We start from the raw sequence: 20,562 nt of genomic DNA, 5'->3' as shown, positions 1-20,562 counted from the left end.
GATTGAAAACAGTATGGCAAAAAAACGTGATGTGAACCCAGCCTTAGCCATATATTGGTTGTCACTCGTCTTTCTAGTAAACAACACTAAGGCTTCGTTCAAACGGCGGAATCCGGAGTAGAAATTAAGCTCCGAAAATTTTGTTGCAGCAGAGTCCCATTGTTTTCAATAGGAGTCTGCTTAAAGGGGTACTCCGGCACTAAGACATTTCATCCCCTATCCAAAGGATAGGGGATAAGATGTCTGGTCGCAGGGGTCCCGTCGCTGGGGAGACCCCCGCAATCTAGCATGCAGCACCCACCTGTAAGCACTGCTGGAAGCGCTGGAGGCTCTCCGTTTTATGCCTCCTGACCACGGGGACGGAGCATCGTGTTGTCACGACTCCGCCCCTGTGTGACGTCACGTTCCGCCCCCTCAATGCAAGTCTATGGGAGGGGGCGTGACTGCCGTCACGCCCCCTCCCATAGACTTGCATTGAGGGGGCGGGACGTGACATCACACAGGGGCGGAGTTGTGATGTCACAATACTCCATCCCTGTGGTTGGGAGGCATAACACTGAGAGCCTCCAGCGCTTCCAGCAGTGCTTACAGGTGGGTGCTGCACGCTAGATTGCGGGGTCCCCAGCGGCGGGACCCGTGCGATCAGACATCTTATCCCCTATCCTTTGGATAGGGGATAAGATGTCTTGGGGCCGGAGTATCCCTTTAACCATTCACATGGCAATTCCTTCTGTGGAATCTGCTCAGAGATGCATTGCCGTCTTCGGATATGGTGCATTTCCGAGTGGCCCTGGGGCAGTGCACCTCGTCTGCAGGATGTCCGCCGGGAATTTTCCAGCATGCATTCTACAAAAAATAGAATGGGAACCATTTTCAGATTTTAACTGGATTTTATCGTCCTCCAGGTGTTTTACCCCAGAGACAGCATCAACAACCCTCTCATCCTGGACCTCATCTTCAAGCAGGTGAGACATTAAGTCTCCATGTTCTGCAGTCACCCGCCCAAGCCCTGTATTTATCCATATAAAGTATATAGTTCTACAACAACCAGACCTGTGATTTTTCTATGTTTTTCTTCTGGATACCTGTTTTCTGCCACACAGATCATCAATGACACCTTGTCTGAGAGCTGCATCAGGATCAACCAGGAGGAGAGACAGAAGATGAGATCTCTCTTAGGTCAGTGGTCATGGAAATGGTTCTGATTCATCTTAAAGGGGTACTCCGGTGAAAACCTTTTTCCTTTTAAATCAACTGGTGGCAGAAAGTTAAATATATTTCTAAATTACTTCTATTAAAAAATCTTAATCCTTCATGTACTTATTAGCTGCTGAATACTATAGAGGAAATTCTTTTCTTTTTGGAATGCTCTCTGATGACATCACGAGCACAGTTCTCTCTGCTGACGTTATTATAATAATAATAAAGCTTTATTTATTGTTGTCCTTAGTGGGGTTTGAACCCAAGGCCCCAGCACTGCAAGGCAGCAGTGCTAACCACTGAGCCACCATGCTGCCCTTAGCATACACCTGCTATGCACGGTTGCTAAAATGGACAGAGATGTCAGCAGAGAGCACTGTGCTCGTGATGTCATCAGTGTTCCGAAAAGAAAGGAATTTCCTCTGTAGCATTCAGCAGCTAATAAGTACTGGAAGGATTAAGATTTTTTAATAGAAGTAATTTACAAATATGTTTAACTTTCTGCCTCCAGTTGATTTAAAAGAAAAAAGGTTTTCACCGGAGTACCCCTTTAAACCCGTAGAATTGCATTTAAAAGTGATCTTCTATGGGGATGGTTTTCTCAAAGAAAATGGCCACTATGCATTATGTATGGTGGACTGAAAATCCATCACACAAACCCGGTCAGGATATAGGGGTGGTCTTGTTTAAAGAGAAGGGCTTTAGCAGAGGTTTCACCTGTTTATGTTTGATACCCACAGCGGAGTACAGGGTGGACTCTGTCAGCGCCATTGCAGACGACATGGTGAAAAAGAAGGTAGTGACCGCTGCCCGGGAGGAGTGGGAAGTCTATTTCTCAAGGCTTTTCCCCGCGGCGGTAAGTTCCTCTGACAATACGTACGGGCGTCTCTGTAACATCTCATGGCGACTCATAGCCCCCTTTTGTTCTATAGGGCAGCGTTGGCACCGGTGTACAGATTCTTGGGGTCTCTCATATGGGAATAAAGCTCCTGAAGATGCTGAAGAGCGGGAGCAACGCCCCGGAACAGCTGCGAGTCCTGCGGAGTTACAGGTATCATACTTTACATTATCAGGCAGATAAAGCAATAGACTTGTATTGTTCGTCACCACTAGGGGGCAGTACTGGACAGAAAAGTTTTCACTCCTCTTAAAAAGTATCTCTTATGATCTTGTTAATTGTTATAATCCTCCCAGTTCACTGCTCCCATCATGATAAACCACCCCCTGCCTTTATTTTTTTAAATTATTTTTTAGTTTTCTACCTTGATATCGCTCTGTATTTTCTGCTCAGTCTCAGATTCACAGACTGGGAAGGGGCGTTCCCCAGCAGGCGTGACATCATCTGAAGCCATACAGGGGAGAACTTCCTCCCTCACTCTGCTACTACACAGCCCAGAGCAGTTCAGTGTGAGATGAGCTATGATTGGCTAAGGCTGCACACACACACCCCTCTTAACGCCAGACTGCATTTCCCGACTTCTGCCAGGCCAGCATGAGTCCAAAGCCTGTGCAAGAGATGGGGGGGAATGTTCTCTGGACAAGTAGGGAGACACCTAGTGGCAGCTTTTTAAAACACAAATAATTTTTTTTTTAAACAAAGTACATTAGAAAGATTTTTTATTTACCATAAGGAGTGCAATAGCAAAAATTAGTTTTAATGACCGTGCCCATTTAAGTTGTCACCTGTTCATCATTCATTATATCAATGTTTCCTAACCAATGTGCCTCCAGCTGTTGCAAAACTACAAGTGCCAGCATGCCCGGACAGCCTTCGGCTGTCCGGGCATGCTGGAACTTGTGGTTTTGCAACAGCTGGAGTCACACTGGCTGGGAAACACTGCATTAGATAATATGTTTTTTTTTTTTAAACCCAGAAATGTAAGACTTCACATTCGTTCTTGATTCTCTCTATGCAGTTACACAGACATCATGTTTGTCACCGTCCTGTCCAAAAACATGCTGGAGTTTAACCTGACCAATGAGAAGCTCATACTTTTCTCGTCGCGGTCCAGTCAGGTGAAGAGCATGGTGGATTGCTTCCTTATGGAGCTCAAGAAGGTGAGTGTCAATAGAGGCACAAGTTTTGGAATAGGCCACTTTCGAATATACTTCAATGGAGAATTAGTATTTGTGTTAAAATATGCGCAAATTATTATTTATTTATTTTTTATTTATTTATTTTTTGCTGTTGGCGTTTCTATGTCTTTATTTGAATGTATTTAAAGTTTTGATCCACCAATCTCAGGAGAAGCAATCATTAAAGGGGTATTCCAGGAAAAAAACTTTTATTTATATATATATATATATATATTTATATATATATATATATATATATATATATATATATATATAAATAACAGAAAGTTAAACAGATTTGTAAATTACTTCTATTAAAAAAATCTTAATCCTTCCAATAATTATCAGCTGCTGAAGTTGAGTTATTTTCTGTCTGGCAACAGTGCTCTCTGCTGACATCTCTGCTTGTCTTGGGAACTGCACAGAGTAGAAGAGGTTTGCTATGAGGATTTGCTTCTACTCTGGACAGTTCCTGAGACAGGTGTCATCAGAGAGCACTGAGACAGAAAAGAAAAACTCAACTTCAGCAGCTCATACGTACAGAAAGGATTAAGATTTTTAAAAGTAGTAATTTACAAATCTGTTTAACTTTCTGGAGCCAGTTGATGTATAAAAAAAAAAGTTTTTGCCTGGATAACCCCCTTTAAGGATTCTTTTCTAAGTGACATGAGGCTGGAGTTTGGGTTCAGGTTTTGGGAGTGACTGAAGGTTCTGGACATTAAGTCTAATTTATTAGGTTTTCTGCTCAATTTCATAAAGAGTCACTGTCACTTAGAAAAACCTTTAAAATGTCACAGGGGCATGTCAAAACCTTTGATTGGTTGGGGTCTTGGTGCTGAGGCCCCCACGGATCAGGAAAATGAGCCAGGAGAAGTGTGCAGCATTACTGTTCGCTGCTCCAAGGACCTTGTCATGAAACAGTGAGACACAGATTCCATACTTTTCCTGGCAAAGCCGTGCACTTCTCCTGGCTCATTCTTCTGATCGGTTGGGGTCTCAGCACCAAGACCCCAACCAATTAAAACTTTTGATATGTCCCTAAGTGAGAATGACTCTTTAAGAAAATATTTTATATAAGACTTTATGGCCAGAACCTTCAGTCACTCCCAAAACCTGGACCCAAGCTCCAGTCTTATGTCACTAAGGAAAGAAACCTCAATGACTTTCAACTCCTATCCAACCGATATGATATATATATATATATATATATATATATATATATATTCATACATGTATACAGTGTGTGAGTATATATATCATTATTATTATTATTATTTTACATTATTATTATTATTTACATTATTATTATTTACATTCCATTATTATTATTATTTACATTATTATTATTACTACCGTATTTATAGGTGTATAACACGCACCCCCATTTTAACAGGGAAATTTAAGTAAAAAAAATAAAATGTAAAATAAATGACTTGGACTAAATGCCACATCATCCCCCCAACTTCGTTTTCTTCTGCACCTCAGTTTGGTCCCATCCCCTCCAGTACCACATAATTCCTTCCCTTTTATCAGTCCCTGTGCCACATTTACCCCTCTCATCGCCACCCCCCCCATGTCTCATCATCCCCCCATGTCTCATAATTTCCCCGTCATAGACCACCACTAGCCATACAGTCATTAAGCATTTAGTGCCTCTCCCCAACATCATTTCCCCCTGTCTCATCATCCCCTACCCTGTCTCATCATGCCCCCATCCATCATTCCCCCCTCATCATCCCCCACCCTGTCTCATCATCCGCCCAAACCTGTCTCATCATCTCCCCATCATTCCCCCCCTCATCATTTCTCCCTGTATCATCATCCCCCCATAATGTTCCTCCTATGCTATTCTTCCCCTCCCTCATCATTCCCCCTTTTCATAGTTTTTTTTTTTCCTTACCTGGCTGCGCTTCGGCTGTCTTACGGGCTGCGGTCAGTGAAGCAGATGAGTGACGTCCTCTCCCGGCTTCTCTACGCGGCATCAGGGATGTCACTTTTCGGCGGCGACTACAGGAAATGAAAAGTGACGTCACTGATGCCGCGCAGAGAAGCCGGGAGAGGACGTCACTCATCTGTTTCACTGACCGCAGCCCGCAAGACCCCCCCGCCTGACCTGACCTGCCGAAGCACAGCCAGGTAAGGAAAATAACAAAACTTTAAAAAGCAGGAAAAAGGTAGAGCAGATCCGGACAAGGTAGGGCTCATTTTAATCAGTGTCTCCCGCACTATCCACCACACCAGTACCTGTGGATAGTGCGGGAGAAAACAAGTGACAGTTTTCCAGAGCGGGGAGGAGACGTCGCTGGTCACTGATTTAAAGTGGCCGCCGCCGTGCTGCTAATACTTAAGCAGCCGCTGCTGCGGCCACTTTAAATCAGTAACCAGAAGATTTATCGGCGTATAACACGCAGTCAGACTTTTTACCTTATATTTAAGTTTTAAAAGTGCGTGTTATACGCAGATAAATACGGTATTTACATTATTATTATTATTATATGGGTTTGTTGTAGTCCATTTTTGTCATATGTGTCTGTTGTTGAACTTTCAGGATTCTAACTATGTGGTTGCCGTGCAAAATTATGTGACAGAAGACAAAAGTTTCCTGAGCTTCCATAAAGGAGACATCATCCGGCTGCAAACTCTGGAAGGACTGCAGAAAGGTGAGTGCATGGGGGGCTGCTGGAAAATTAGGTAACATGACGTCCACTGTTCTACGTGACCAATGACAATGTATGTCTGCAGCTTCTGTATTACAACCTGTCAGGGACTTGCTCTCATATAGGGCATATGGGGAGCTGTGTAAAGCTGTATGCAATAAGCGCCACCTAGTGGTGGCTGCAGGAAGCCTGAATTATGTTATCAATGTCAGTGCTTACCAATTCTATGACGATATATGGAGCTTTTTGGCTGTGGGCCTCTCCTTCTCATGTTGTAGGCAGCATATGTCCAGCCGAACGTAATACGGTCGCATTTTTTGCTTCCGTATTAACTCCTCAAATTCCAGCTCGACCCAAACTGATCCATGGGATCTATGGAGCTGTATTCCAATCATTTGAAATTTTCCTTAGGTTAAATTCACATAACAGAAACATTTACCAACATATTTTAGATAACATGCACATTTTTGTCCAAAATTTAAAAAAAAAAAGTCTCTATTTTTATTTCATAATTTATTTTCAGAATATGGACGAAAACAAGCATGAAAACTAATTTTTCCGATAGGCGAACCAACACTTAGCCTATGTTCACATGGTGGAATATTTGCAGAACATCCACCAGGAAAACATGGGCAGACATTCCACAAATAATGGGCACCGAAACCGCTCGGAAATGCGCCTTCTCCATTGACCGCAATGCATCTCCGAGTAGATCCCACAGAAAGAATTGACACGTCAATTCTTTCTGCGGAGGCCAGAATCGGGATTACCAAGGCAGATGTTTCCGCCATGGAAATTCCGCCATGTGCATGATGCAGCGGCATCCCATTAAAAACGGTGGGACTCTTCTGCAACAGAATTTCCAAGCTGAATTTTTCCGCCGCATTCCACTCACAAATTCCGTCATTGGAATATAGCATTATTCATGATTAGAAAAACATAGCTGCTTTCATTTAAAACAGCGCCACACCTTTCTTCAGGTTGTGTGTGGCATTACGACTTGGCTCCATTCACTTCAGTGGAGTTGCAATACCAAGCACAAACTGAGGACAAGAGTGGCGCTGTTTCTGAAACAAAGCAGCTATGTTTTTCCTGGATAACCCCCTTTTTAAGGTCACTTGTATAAATGTAGCATACCACCTTGCTAATGTTTTTTCCGTAAATTTACATGCTGCATCGCGGATCCTTACACAGGCCAGAACTATGGCTGTGTGGTTAGGAAGAAGGTGATGTATTTGGAGGAGCTGAAACGTGGCACTCAGGATTTCGGTGGGTGCTTGCAGCACGTTCTGTCTGTTTATATTTCTCTACTATCATCTTTGCTCTGAATGCCCCCTCCCCCCCACCCGCATGAACGATCATCCATTATCTCTTCTTCTAAATAATGCTGTGCATAGATATATTGCCTTATGTCAGTGTTTCCCAACCAGTGTGCCTCCAGCTGTTGCAAAACTACATCTCCTAGCATGCCCGGACAGCCGAAGGCTGTCCGGGCATGCTGGGAGTTGTAGTTTTGCAACAGCTGGGGGCACACTGGTTGGGAAACACTGACCTACATTGTCAGCTCCGCTACATCAAAGCAGAAGGCTGTCCGAGCATGCTGGGAGGTGTAGTTTTGCAACAGCTGGGGGCACACTGATTAGAAAACACTGCCCTACATTGTCAGCTCTGCTACATCAAAGCCGAAGGCTTTCCGGGCATGCTGGGAGTTGTAGTTTTTCTACAGCTGGGGGCACACTGGTTGGGAAACACGGCCTTACATTGTTGGCTCTGCTACATTAAAGCCGAAGGCTGTCTGGGCATGCTGGGAGTTGTAGTTTTGCAACAGCTGGGGGCACACTGGTTGGGGAACACTGACCTACATTATCAGCTCTGCTACATCAAAGTCGAAGTCTGTCCGGGCATGCTGGGAGTTGTAGTTTTGCAACAGCTGGAGGCACACTGGTTGGGAAACACTGCCCTACATTATCAGCTCTGCTACATCAAAGCCGAAGGCTGTCCGGGCATGCTGGGAGTTGTAGTTTTGCAACAGCTGGGGGCAAACTGGTTGGGGAACACTGCCCTACATTATCAGCTCTGCTACATCAAAGCCGAAGGCTGTCCGGGCATGCTGGGAGTTGTAGTTTTGCTACAGCTGGGGGCACACTGGTTGGGAAACACTGTCCTACATTGTCAGCTCTGCTACATGAAAGTAATGTAGCACTAACCAATACAATCTGTTTCCTTATAGGCTGGAAGTTTGGGGCCATTCACGGTCGGGCGGGATTGTTCCCGGTTGAGTGTGTCCAACCTGTAGCGGCTCCAGATTTCGTGAACCTACCAGCCGACAGGAAAGAAGAGCCAAGAAATCGCCATAGTCGAGCGGCGGCTTCTGCGGCGGTGGCTGTAGCCGTGGCTTCGACGGCCGTGGCTCATGAATTCGACAAAAAAATGGATGTAAGCCGGTTATTGTCTCGGGGTGACCTTAGGGCAAACGTATATTCCTCTATAAAGGTCTGATCAAAATAAAAATGGACGTTAAAGACGATTGTCGCTCTTCTGTTTAAAGGGATCGCCCACTCCAAGCGAATACGCAGAGAGTTTGGATGAATACACAGAGGTGGACACCTCGGAGGCCGTGTTACAGGGGAGCTCCTATAACATGATGGAATTTGCCAAAAAGTATTTCCGAGAGGGTCAGAGGCTGTTGGCGCAAGAGGAAGCGGCTAAGACATCAGGGTAACTACGTCACTTTTAATTCTCTAATTTATTTACATGAGACTAGTCAGCTGACTTTCTGTAAACTACGGGATGACATCATCACTAATAAGATCTTTTCTGCTATCTCCCAGACCCCTCCCATCCCCGATCTGTATACTACTGCTGCTATCTCTATGGGATTAAAGTATACGCCTCCCACCCAGCTCTATCTGTATACAGTGGCTGCTATCTCTATGGGATCAGGATCTATAGGAGTCATATCACTCATCCAGCTATATCTGTATACTGCTGCTGTTATCTCTATGGGATTAGATATATAGTTGTTATACACCTCCCCTCCAGCTCAGAAAATATGGTAGTTATACTACTCCCCTCCAGCTCTATCTGTATACTGCTGCTATCTCTATGGGACCAGGATATATAGTAGTTATACACCTCTCCTTTAGCTCTATCTGTATACTGCTGCTGCTATCACTATGGGATTATTATATATATATGTATAGTAGTTATACACCTCCCCTCCAGCTCTATCCGTATGCTGCTGCTATCGCTATGAGATCAGGATATATAATAGTTATATACCTCCCCTCCAGCTCTATTTGTATACTGCTGCTGCTATCGCTATGGGATCAGAATATATAGTAGTTATACACCTCCCCTCCAGCTCTATTTGTATACTGCTGCTGCTATCGCTATGGGATCAGAATATATAGTAGTTATACACCTCCCCTCCAGCTCTATCTGTATACTGCTGCTATCTCTATGGGACCGGGATATATAGTAGTTAATCATCTCCACTCCAGCTCTATCTGTATACTGCGGCTGCTTTCTCTATGGGATCAGGATATATAGTAGTTATACACCTCCTCTCCAGCTCTATCTGTATACTGCTGCTATCTTTATAGGATCAATATATATAGTAGTTATACAACTCCTCTCCAGCTCTATCTGTATACTGCTGCTGCTATCGCTATGGGATCAGAATATATAGTAGTTATACATCTCCCCTCCAGCTCTAACTACTATATATCCTGGTCCCATAGAGATAGCAGCAGTATACAGATAATCACCTCCACTCCAGCTCTATCTGTATACTGCTGCTATCTCTATGGAATGAGGATATATAGTAGTTATACACCCCCTTCCAGCTCTCTCTGTATACTGCTGCTATGTCTATGGGATCAGGATATATATTAGTTATACACACCCCTCCAGCTCTATCTGTATGCTGCTGCTATCTCTATGGGATCAGGATATATAGTAGTTATACACACCCCTCCAGCTCTATCTGTATACTGCTGCTATCTCTATGGGATCAGGATATATAGTAGTTATACACACCCCTCCAGCTCTATCTGTATACTGCTGCTGCTATTTCTATGGGATAAGGATATATAGTAGTTATACACCCCCCTCCAGCTCTATCTGTATACTGCTGCTATCTCTATAGGATCAATATATATATATTAGTTATACGCCTCCCCTCCAGCTCTATCTGTATACTGCTGCTGCTATTTCTATGGGATCAGGATATTGGATATATAGTAGTTATACACCCCCTCCAGCTCTATCTGTATACTGCTGCTATCTCTATGGGATCAGGAACCTGTGGCCAAATGTTACTTGAAGGAGGTTTTATGGAAATACAGTTTGGTAGTGGCTGCATCTGGTCTTGCAGTTCAGTCCGATTTACTCCAATAGCTGTAGTGAGCCATAACACTAGATAGAGCCATTACTAAAACTACAGACCTGATTATTGAAGGTGCCAGACGTCAAGCCCTTGGTTTGTTTGTTGTTGCATCCATATGTGTAATGTCTTGGTCCTCAGTCTAAACATACTGGATATGCAACCAATATACATTTCCTTCTATTCCAGAGAATCTTCTAAACAGGGTTCAAAGAAAAGTCATGAGTTCAAAGACCCGGCGGATATGATGAAGTTTACCAAGGTGAGATACTAATAAGACAGTGTTTTCCAATCAATGTGCCTCCAGCTGTTGCAAAACTACAACTCCCAGTATGCCCGGACAGCCGAAGGCTGTCCGGGCATGCTGGGAGTTGTAGTCTTGCAACAGCCAGAGGCACACTGTTTAAGCAATGGTTAATATGACCTGAATTTAATGTTACTCCATGTCCACCCAGAATCCAATACAAGAGTCACTTATTGAGTTCAGCGACAGCAGCATGAACAGAATCGCCTCTGAACTTTTCCTGGGTAAGAATATGGCTAATTCCTGGTACATTACCTGAGTTACTTAATATGCTCCATATACAGTCACTGACCACTTTATTAGGTACACCTTGTCCCGGGTCAGCCCTGCTTTATACTTTCTACAAGGTTCTGGAAACTTTATACAGATATTTTGGTCTAAATGGACATGATGACATCACACAGTTTCTCTATATGGACATGATGACATCACACAGTTCCTCCATATAGACATGATGACATCACACAGTTCCTCCATATAGACATGATGACATCACACAGTTCCTCCATAAGGACATGATGACATCACACAGTTCCTCCATATAGACATGATGACATCACACAGTTCCTCCATATGGACATGATGACATCACACAGTTCCTCCATATGGACATGATGACATCACACAGTTCCTCCATATAGACATGATGACATCACACAGTTCCTCCATATAGACATGATGACATCACACAGTTCCTCCATATGGACATGATGACATCACACAGTTCCTCCATATGGACATGATGACATCACACAGTTCCTCCATATGGACATGATGACATCACACAGTTCCTCCATATGGACATGATGACATCACACAGTTCCTCCATATGGACATGATGACATCACCCAGTTCCTCCATATGGACATGATGACATCACACAGTTCCTCCATATGGACATGATGACATCACACAGTTCCCCCATATGGACATGATGACATCACACAGTTCCTCCATATGGACATGATGACATCACCCAGTTCCTCCATATGGACATGATGACATCACACAGTTCCTCCATATGGACATGATGACATCACACAGTTCCCCCATATGGACATGATGACATCACACAGTTCCCCCATATGGACATGATGACATCACACAGTTCCTCCATATAGACATGATGACATCACACAGTTCCCCCATATAGACATGATGACATCACACAGTTCCCCCATATGGACATGATGACATCACACAGTTCCCCCATATGGACATGATGACATCACACAGTTCCTCCATATAGACATGGTGACATCACACAGTTCCTCCATATAGACATGATGACATCACACAGTTCCTCCATATAGACATGATGACATCACACAGTTCCTCCATATAGACATGATGACATCACACAGTTCCTCCATATGGACATGATGACATCACACAATTCCTCCATATGGACATGATGACATCACACAGTTCCTCCATATGGACATGATGACATCACACAGTTCCTCCATATAGACATGATGACATCACACAGTTCCCCCATATGGACATGATGACATCACACAGTTCCTCCATATAGACATGATGACATCACACAGTTCCTCCATATGGACATGATGACATCACACAGTTCCTCCATATGGACATGATGACATCACACAGTTCCCCCATATAGACATGATGACATCACACTGTTCCCCCATATGGACATGATGACATCACACAGTTCCTCCATATGGACATGATGATATCACACAGTTCCTCCATATGGACATGATGACATCACACAGTTCCTCCATATGGACATGATGACATCACACAGTTCCTCCATATGGACATGATGATATCACACAGTTCCTCCATATGGACATGATGACATCACACAGTTCCTCCATATGGACATGATGACATCACACAGTTCCTCCATATGGACATGATGACATCACACAGTTCCTCCATATAGACATGATGACATCACACAGTTCCTCCATATGGACATGATGACATCACACAGTTCCCCCATATGGACATGATGACATCACACAGTTCCCCCATATGGACATGATGACATCACAGTTCTTCCATATGGACATGATGACATCACACAGTTCCTCCATATGGACATGATGACATCACACAGTTCCTCCATATGGACATGATGACATCACACAGTTCCTCCATATAGACATGATGACATCACACAGTTCCTCCATATAGACATGATGACATCACATAGTTCCTCCATATGGACATGATGACATCACATAGTTCCTCCATATGGACATGATGACATCACACAGTTCCTCCATATAGACATGATGACATCACACAGTTCCTCCATATGGACATGATGACATCACACAGTTCCTCCATATAGACATGATGACATCACACAGTTCCTCCATATGGACATGATGACACCACACAGTTCCTCCATATGGACATGATGACATCACACAGTTGCTGTAGATTTGTCGGATCCATGATGAGAATCTCCGGTTCCACCACATCCCAGCGGTGATCTATAGGATGAGATCTGGTGACTTTGGAGGCCATTGGAGTCATGTGACCTCATTGTCCTGTATGAGATGATGTCATGTGACCTCGTTGTCCTGTATGAGATGATGACATGTGACCTCGTTGTCCTGTATGAGATGATGACATGTGACCTTATTGTCCTGTATGAGATGATATCATGTGACCTCATTGTCCTGTATGAGATGATGTCATGTGACCTCATTGTCCTGTATGAGATGATGTCATGTGACATGGGGCATTATCCTGCTGGAAGTATCATCAGAAGATGGGTCCACTGTGGTCATAAAGGGACGGACATGGTCAGTAACAATACTCAGGTAGACTGTGGTGTTTATAACAGGATCAATTGTTACTAAGGGGCCCAAAGTGCCCAGAAAATGTCCCCCGCACCATTACACCCCCACCAGCCTGAACCTGATACAAGGCAGGAGGGATCCATGATTTATGTTGTTTACACCAAATTCTGACCCTGTCATCAAATGTCACCGCTGGAATGGAGACTCCTCAGACCAGACAACGTTCTTCCAGTCTCCATTTCCGGTTTTGGTTCCTGTGTGAATTGTAGCCTCAGACCGGTCTGGTCTTTTGCTGCTGTAGCCCATCTGCTTCAAGGTTGAACGTGTTGTGCGGTCAGAGATAGTATTCTGCAGATCTTGGTTGTAACCAAAAAATAAGGTTGCAGCAGCATCTTGGTCAATAAATGGAGGCTCTTAGCGCACCTTTTGATCAAAACGTGTCCCCCATCCATCACGCGGAGGTGGTCTCACTTTGGATGGGACCCTAACATGTTCATTCCACTCACCTCTGCTGGGCATATGGCCTCTGACTGGGTGACATGCAGGATCCACTTTCAATTTAAAAAACCTCCTGTGAACAGGGAAGGGTGCACGGCTAAAGAGGGTGTTGCTCCCCCTAACTTGCACAGCAAAACAAATAGAAAAATAGCCAGCACAACTACCTAAAACACGGGTGCACACTGCTGTGGCAGAGATAACTGTTGCCTTTCCGTTTTCTGGAACCAGTCTGCCCATTCACCTCTGACATCAGCGTTTTCTGAAACCAGTCTGCCCATTCTCCTCTGACATCCCCTTTCTTCCTCATTCTGAGGTTAGATCTTCAGTATGTCATCTTGACCACGTCTACGTGCCTAAATGCATTGATTTGCCAGCCAGGTGATTGGCTGTTTAGCTATTTGTGTTAAAGGGGTACTCCAGTGGAAAACTATTTTTTTTTTTCAGATCAACTGGTGCCAGAAAGTTAAACAATTAAAAGGAAGTTAAAAATCTTCTGCTGTATGCCCCAGAGGAAGTTGTATTTCTTTCTGGAGTTCTTTTCTGTCTGACCACAGTGCTCTCTGCTGACACCTCTGTCCGTATCAGGAACTGTCCAGAGTACAAGCAAATCCCCATAGAAACCCTCTCCTGCTCTGGACAGTTGCCGATATGGACAGAGGTGTCAGCAAAGAGCACTGTGGTCAGACTGGAAAGAACTACACAACTTCCTCTGGAGCATACAGCAGCTAATAAGTACTAGAAGGATTAAAGGGGTACTCCAGTGAAAACCTTTTTTCTTTTAAATCAACTGGTGGCAGAAAGTTAAACCTATTTGTAAATGACTTCTATTAAAAAATCTTAATCCTTCCTGTACTTATTAGCTGCTGAAGACTACAGAGGAATTTCTTTTCTTTTTGGAATGTTCTCTGATGACATCATGAGCACAGTTCTCTCTGCTGACGTTATAATAATAATAATAATAATAATAATAATAAATAATAACAACTCTTTATTTATTGTTGTCCTTAGTGGGATTTGAACCCAAGTCCCCAGCACTGCAAGGCAGCAGTGCTAACCACTGAGCCACCATGCTGCCCTTAGCATACATCTGCTATGCATGGTTACTAAAATGGACAGAGATGTCAGCAGAGAGCACTGTGCTCGTGATGTCTTCAGTGTTCCAAAAAGAAAGGAATTTCCTCTGTAGCATTCAGCAGCTAATAAGTACTGGAAGGATTAAGATTTGTTAATTGAAGTAATTTACAAATATGTTTAACTTTCTGCCACCAGTTGATTTAAAAGAAAAAAGGTTTTCACCGGAGTACCCCTTTAAGATTTTTAAATAAATGTAATTTACAAATCTGTTTAACTTTTTTGTTGTCCAATGGAGTACCCCTTTAAGAAGCAATTGAGCAGGTGTAACTAATAAAGTGGCCAGTGAGTGTAGATTCCCCTAACACAGTGGTCCTCAACCTGCGGACCTCCAGATGTTGCAAAACTACAACTCCCAGCATGCCCGGACAGCCGTTGGCTGTCCGGGCATGCTGGGAGTTGTAGTTTTGCAACATCTGGAGGTCCGCAGGTTGAGGACTACTACCCTAACAGAAAACTTGATGCCCCCCTGGTATACTCACGTCTCATTCTCTTTTTCTGCAGCTGTGATGAGGTTTATGGGGGACGCGCCGATGAAGGGTCAGTCTGAACTGGACGCCGTGTGTACAGTCCTGAAGGTAGAGACTATTTGCCCGCGACAGACACATCACAGCACATATCATGAATTCGTTTTTTGGACTCTTTGCTCCTTGTCGTTGTAGTTGTGCGGGGACCACGAGGTCCTGAAGGACGAAGGCTACTGTCAGATCATAAAACAGATAACCGACAACTCCAGCACCAAGACGTAAGTCATCTACGCTGCGTGGTCCTGCCCCATATATTACCTGCCAAATAGTGATCCCTATACAATGAATGTCCAGCAATGCATTGGCCTGTTGGGACAACAATTAATTTGAGTGCTTTTCTTCTTAAAAAATGGGGCACACGGTGGGTCCTGTGATGTGTGAGCCTTGGTTGTATCATAGGGACAGTTGTCAGCGTGGATGGCGGCTCCTGTACATCCTTACCGCGTATCACAGATGCTCCGAAGTCCTCAAGCCATACCTGTTCAAGTTCTTTCAGGATACGTGCCGAAGCCCCGGCCTGCACTTCCAAGGTAACCAAAACATTCCAGCCTACACTCTCTATACCAGGGTTACCCAACCTGGGGCTCTTTAGATGTCAGGGCATGCTGGGAGTTGTAGTTTTCATCTACCTTGGAATCCTAGTGTTCTTGGCCGACCTGGAGCACGGTATCCAATACAACTTCCTCTTTATTATAAAGCAATATTTCCCAATCAGTATGCATCCAGCTGTTGCTAAAACTCCCAAGATACTGGAGCTCTTCAAGAGAGTGGGAAAGCAGGGTGGCACGCATACTGCCTGCCACCCAGCTTTCTCCATCTCCTGAAGCCTCAGGCAGTGTTTTCCAATCAGTGTTTTCCAATCAGTATTCCTCCAGCTGTTGTAAAACTACAATTCCCAGGAGACTGGAGCTCTTCAGGAGACTGGGAAAGCAAGGGGGCATGAATACTACCTGCCACCCAGCTTTCCCAATCTCCTGAAGCCTCGGGCAGTGTTTTCCAATCAGTGTTTTCCAATCAGTGTTTTCCAATCAGTATGCCTCCACCTGTTGCAAAACTACAATTCCCAGGAGACTGGAGCTCTTCAGGAGACTGGGAAAGCAGGGTAGCATGCATACTGCCTGCCACCCAGCTTTCCCCATCTCCTGAAGCCTCAGGCAGTGTTTTCCAATCAGTGTTTTCCTAAGGCAGAGTTTTTCAATCAGTATCCCTCCAACTGTTGCAAAACTACAATTCCCAGGTGACTGGAGCTCTTCAGGAGACTGGGAAAGCAGGGTGGCATCCATACTGCCTGCCACCCAGCTTCCCCCATCTCCTGAAGCCTAAGGCAGTGTTTTCCAATCAGTATGCCTTCAGATGTTGCAAAACAAAAAATCCCAGGAGACTGGAGCTCTTCAGGAGACTGGGAAAGCAGGGTGGCACGCATATCTCCTGAAGCCTCAGGAAGTGTTTTCCAATTAATGTTTTCTTAAGGCAGTTTTTTCCAATCAGTATGCCTCCAGCTGTTGCAAAACTACAATTCCCAGGAGACTGGAGCTCTTCAGGAGATTGGGAAAGCAGGGTGGCATGAATACTGCCTGCCACCCAGCTTTCCCCATCTCCTGAAGCCTCAGGCAGTGTTTTCCAATCAGTGTTTTCCTAAGGCAGAGTTTTTCAATCAGTATGCCTCCAGCTGTTGCAAAACCACAATTCCCAGCATTCCCGGACAGCCTTCGGCAGTCCGGGCATGCTGGGCGTTGTAGTTTTGCAACAGCTGGAGGCCCAATGACTGGGAAACACTGTTAGAAAAGTTTAAAACCATATGTATATTCACAGATTACAATTTGACGCGTTTCAGCATCAAGCCTTATTCATAAGCTTCGGGAACCTCTTCTGACTGCTGATGTTTTCCACCCTTTTCCCTATTACTTGTGCATTACCCTACAAGTCTTTTTATAACTAATATAATGTATCCTGACCCCCCCCCCCCCCCCCCCAAATACTTATCTGTCCACCCTTAACCAGGGATCGCAAAAGCCTGTGAGCAGAACCTGCATAAGACCCTGCAGTATGGAGGGCGATCCGAACACCCAAGTGCAATGGAACTTAAAGCCATGGTGGTAAGTGGTAGAAGAAATAGATATATATATGTTTAAATACTTTTTATTCAAGTTTATTTTTATAAAGCAAACAAAAAAGTTAACAGATCATAATAAGCCACTACATGTGATTTTTCCCCCCTATGTGTATATGCATACATATTCATACTATTTATACTATATTCATGATTGGAGTCCTCCAATCATAACAGCAATCATATCGTCACAAAAGAAAAATAATACCTAAAACAAAAAGATGGAGAAAGAAAAAGAAAAAAAAAAGAGAAAAAAGGGCGAGAATAAAAAAAAAAAAAAAAGGGAAGAGTCAAACCTAAGAACCCCCTATGCAGAGGTGCCTCCCTCCCGGCTGAATATTTTCCCGTGCTACCATTTAGGACTATAGAGTAAGCTAAAGGTGTCTCCATAAAGATCGTCCATTTCCCCCATGTCTGATCATACATATGTAATAGTCCACGTGTCCTCGCTGTCACGATTCGGCTGGCAGGAGGTGGATCCTCTGTGCCAGAGAGGGATTGGCGTGGACCGTGCTAGTGGACCGGTTCTAAGTTGCTACTGGTATTCACCAGAGCCCGCCGCAAAGCGGAATGGTCTTGCAGCGGCGGTAGCAACCAGGTCGTATCCACTAGCAACGGCTCAAGCTCTCTGACTGCTGAAGATAGGCGCGGTACAAGGGAGTAGACAAGAGCAGGGTCGGACGTAGCAGAAGGTCGTGGCAGGCAGCAAGGATCGTAGTCAGGGGCAACGGCAGAAGGTCTGGAACACAGGCTAGGAACACACAAGGAAACGCTTTCACTGGCACAATGGCAACAAGATCCGGCGAGGGAGTGCAGGGGAAGTGAGGTATACATAGGGAGTGCACAGGTGAACACACTAATTAGGCCAACTGCGCCAATCAGTGGCGCAGTGGCCCTTTAAATCGCAGAGACCCGGCGCGCGCGCGCCCTAGGGAGCGGGGCCGCGCGCGCCGGGACAGGACCGACGGAGAGCGAGTCAGGTACGGGAGCCGGGGTGCGCATCGCGAATCGCATCCCGGCTGGGGGCGGTATCGCAGCGCACCTGGTCAGCAGATCTGACCGGGGCGCTGCAGTTGCGAGGATGTTGCGAGCGCTCCGGGGAGGAGCGGGGACCCGGAGCGCTCGGCGTAACAGTACCCCCCCCCTTGGGTCTCCCCCTCTTCTTGGAGCCTGAGAACCTGAGGACCAGACTTTTGTCTAGGATATTTTCCTCAGGTTCCCAGGATCTCTCTTCAGGACCACAGCCCTCCCAATCAACCAAAAAAATTTTTTTTCCTCTGACCGTCTTGGAGGCCAGTATCTCCTTCACAGAGAAGATGTCAGAAGAACCGGAAACAGGAGTGGGAGAAACAAGTTTGGGAGAGAAACGGTTGATGATGAGTGGTTTAAGGAGAGAGACATGAAAGGCATTAGGAATACGAAGAGAAGGAGGAAGAAGAAGTTTGTAAGAGACAGGATTGATCTGGCACAAGACTTTGAAAGGACCAAGATAGCTTGGTCCCAGTTTGTAACTGGGGACACGAAAGCGGACATATTTAGCGGAGAGCCATACCTTGTCTCCGGGAGAAAAAATGGGGGGAGCTCTTCTTTTCTTATCGGCAAACCTTTTCATGCGAGATGAAGCCTGTAAAAGAGAATTTTGGGTCTCTTTCCATATGGTGGAAAGATCACGAGTCACTTCATCCACAGCGGGCAAACCAGAGGGCAAGGGAGTAGGGAGGGGAGGAAGAGGGTGACGGCCGTACACCACGAAAAATTGGGATTTAGCAGAAGATTCAGAGACTCTGAAGTTGTATGAGAATTCGGCCCATGGTAGAAGATCTGCCCAGTCATCCTGGCGGGAGGAAACAAAATGCCGTAAATAGTCACCCAGGACCTGGTTAATTCTTTCTACTTGCCCATTGGATTGAGGATGATAAGCAGAAGAGAAGTTTAATTTAATCTTGAGTTGTTTACAGAGAGCCCTCCAGAATTTTTACACGAATTGGACGCCTCTATCCGAGACGATCTGCGTGGGCAAACCGTGAAGACGAAAAATGTGTACAAAAAATTGTTTTGCCAACTGAGGCGCTGAAGGAAGACCAGGAAGAGGAATAAAATGGGCCATCTTGGAAAATCGATCAACGACCACCCAAACAACAGTGTTGCCACGGGATGGGGGTAGGTCTGTAATAAAGTCCATACCAATCAGAGACCAAGGCTGTTCGGGGACAGGCAGAGGATGAAGGAGACCAGCAGGCTTCTGGCGAGGAGTCTTATCCCGGGCACAGACAGTACAGGCCCGCACAAAATCAACAACATCCGTCTCCAGAGTTGGCCACCAATAGAAACGAGAGATGAGTTGCAAGGACTTTTTGATGCCTGCATGGCCTGCGAGGTGGGAGGAGTGACCCCATTTGAGAATCCCGAGATGTTGGCGTGGAGAAACGAAGGTCTTCCCAGGAGGAGTTTGCCTGATGGAGGCTGGAGAAGTGGAGATCAGACAGTCAGGAGGAATGATGTGTTGCGGAGAGACCTCTACTTCCGAGGCATCCGAGGAACGAGAGAGAGCATCGGCCCTAATGTTCTTGTCGGCAGGGCGAAAATGAATTTCAAAGTTAAAACGGGCAAAGAACAACGACCACCTGGCCTGGCGAGGGTTCAGCCGTTGGGCAGACTGGAGATAGGAGAGATTCTTGTGATCGGTGTAAATGATAACTGGAAATTTTGATCCCTCCAGCAGATGCCTCCATTCCTCAAGCGCCAATTTAATGGCCAGAAGTTCTCGATCCCCGATGGAGTAGTTCCTCTCCGCCAGAGAGAAGGTCCTAGAAAAAAAACCACAAGTAACAGCATGCCCGGAAGAATTTTTTTGTAGAAGGACCGCACCAGCTCCCACTG

At 45.1% G+C, this 20,562-nt stretch overlaps 1 protein-coding gene across 1 annotated transcript in view; it reads left to right on the top strand.

Annotated features, from left to right (window-relative positions):
- MYO15A (myosin XVA) overlaps positions 1-20,562 on the top strand; it is a 149,138-nt gene that overhangs the window by 108,660 nt on the left and 19,916 nt on the right. The window contains exons 43-57 of the mRNA XM_056535537.1: positions 906-965; positions 1,104-1,179; positions 1,941-2,056; positions 2,133-2,251; positions 3,117-3,258; positions 5,825-5,936; positions 7,128-7,202; positions 8,164-8,369; positions 8,482-8,651; positions 10,510-10,582; positions 10,776-10,848; positions 15,550-15,623; positions 15,708-15,790; positions 15,972-16,102; positions 17,574-17,668. Coding sequence (XP_056391512.1) covers positions 906-965; positions 1,104-1,179; positions 1,941-2,056; positions 2,133-2,251; positions 3,117-3,258; positions 5,825-5,936; positions 7,128-7,202; positions 8,164-8,369; positions 8,482-8,651; positions 10,510-10,582; positions 10,776-10,848; positions 15,550-15,623; positions 15,708-15,790; positions 15,972-16,102; positions 17,574-17,668 — 1,605 coding nt within the window. The remainder of the gene's footprint in view (positions 1-905; positions 966-1,103; positions 1,180-1,940; positions 2,057-2,132; positions 2,252-3,116; positions 3,259-5,824; positions 5,937-7,127; positions 7,203-8,163; positions 8,370-8,481; positions 8,652-10,509; positions 10,583-10,775; positions 10,849-15,549; positions 15,624-15,707; positions 15,791-15,971; positions 16,103-17,573; positions 17,669-20,562) is intronic.

Source organism: Hyla sarda, chromosome 8, assembly GCF_029499605.1.
Source record: "Hyla sarda isolate aHylSar1 chromosome 8, aHylSar1.hap1, whole genome shotgun sequence".
Lineage (NCBI taxonomy): Eukaryota > Metazoa > Chordata > Amphibia > Anura > Hylidae > Hyla > Hyla sarda.
The sequence above is the reverse complement of the archived record's forward strand: the minus strand, read 5'-3'. Positions and strand labels throughout refer to the sequence as shown.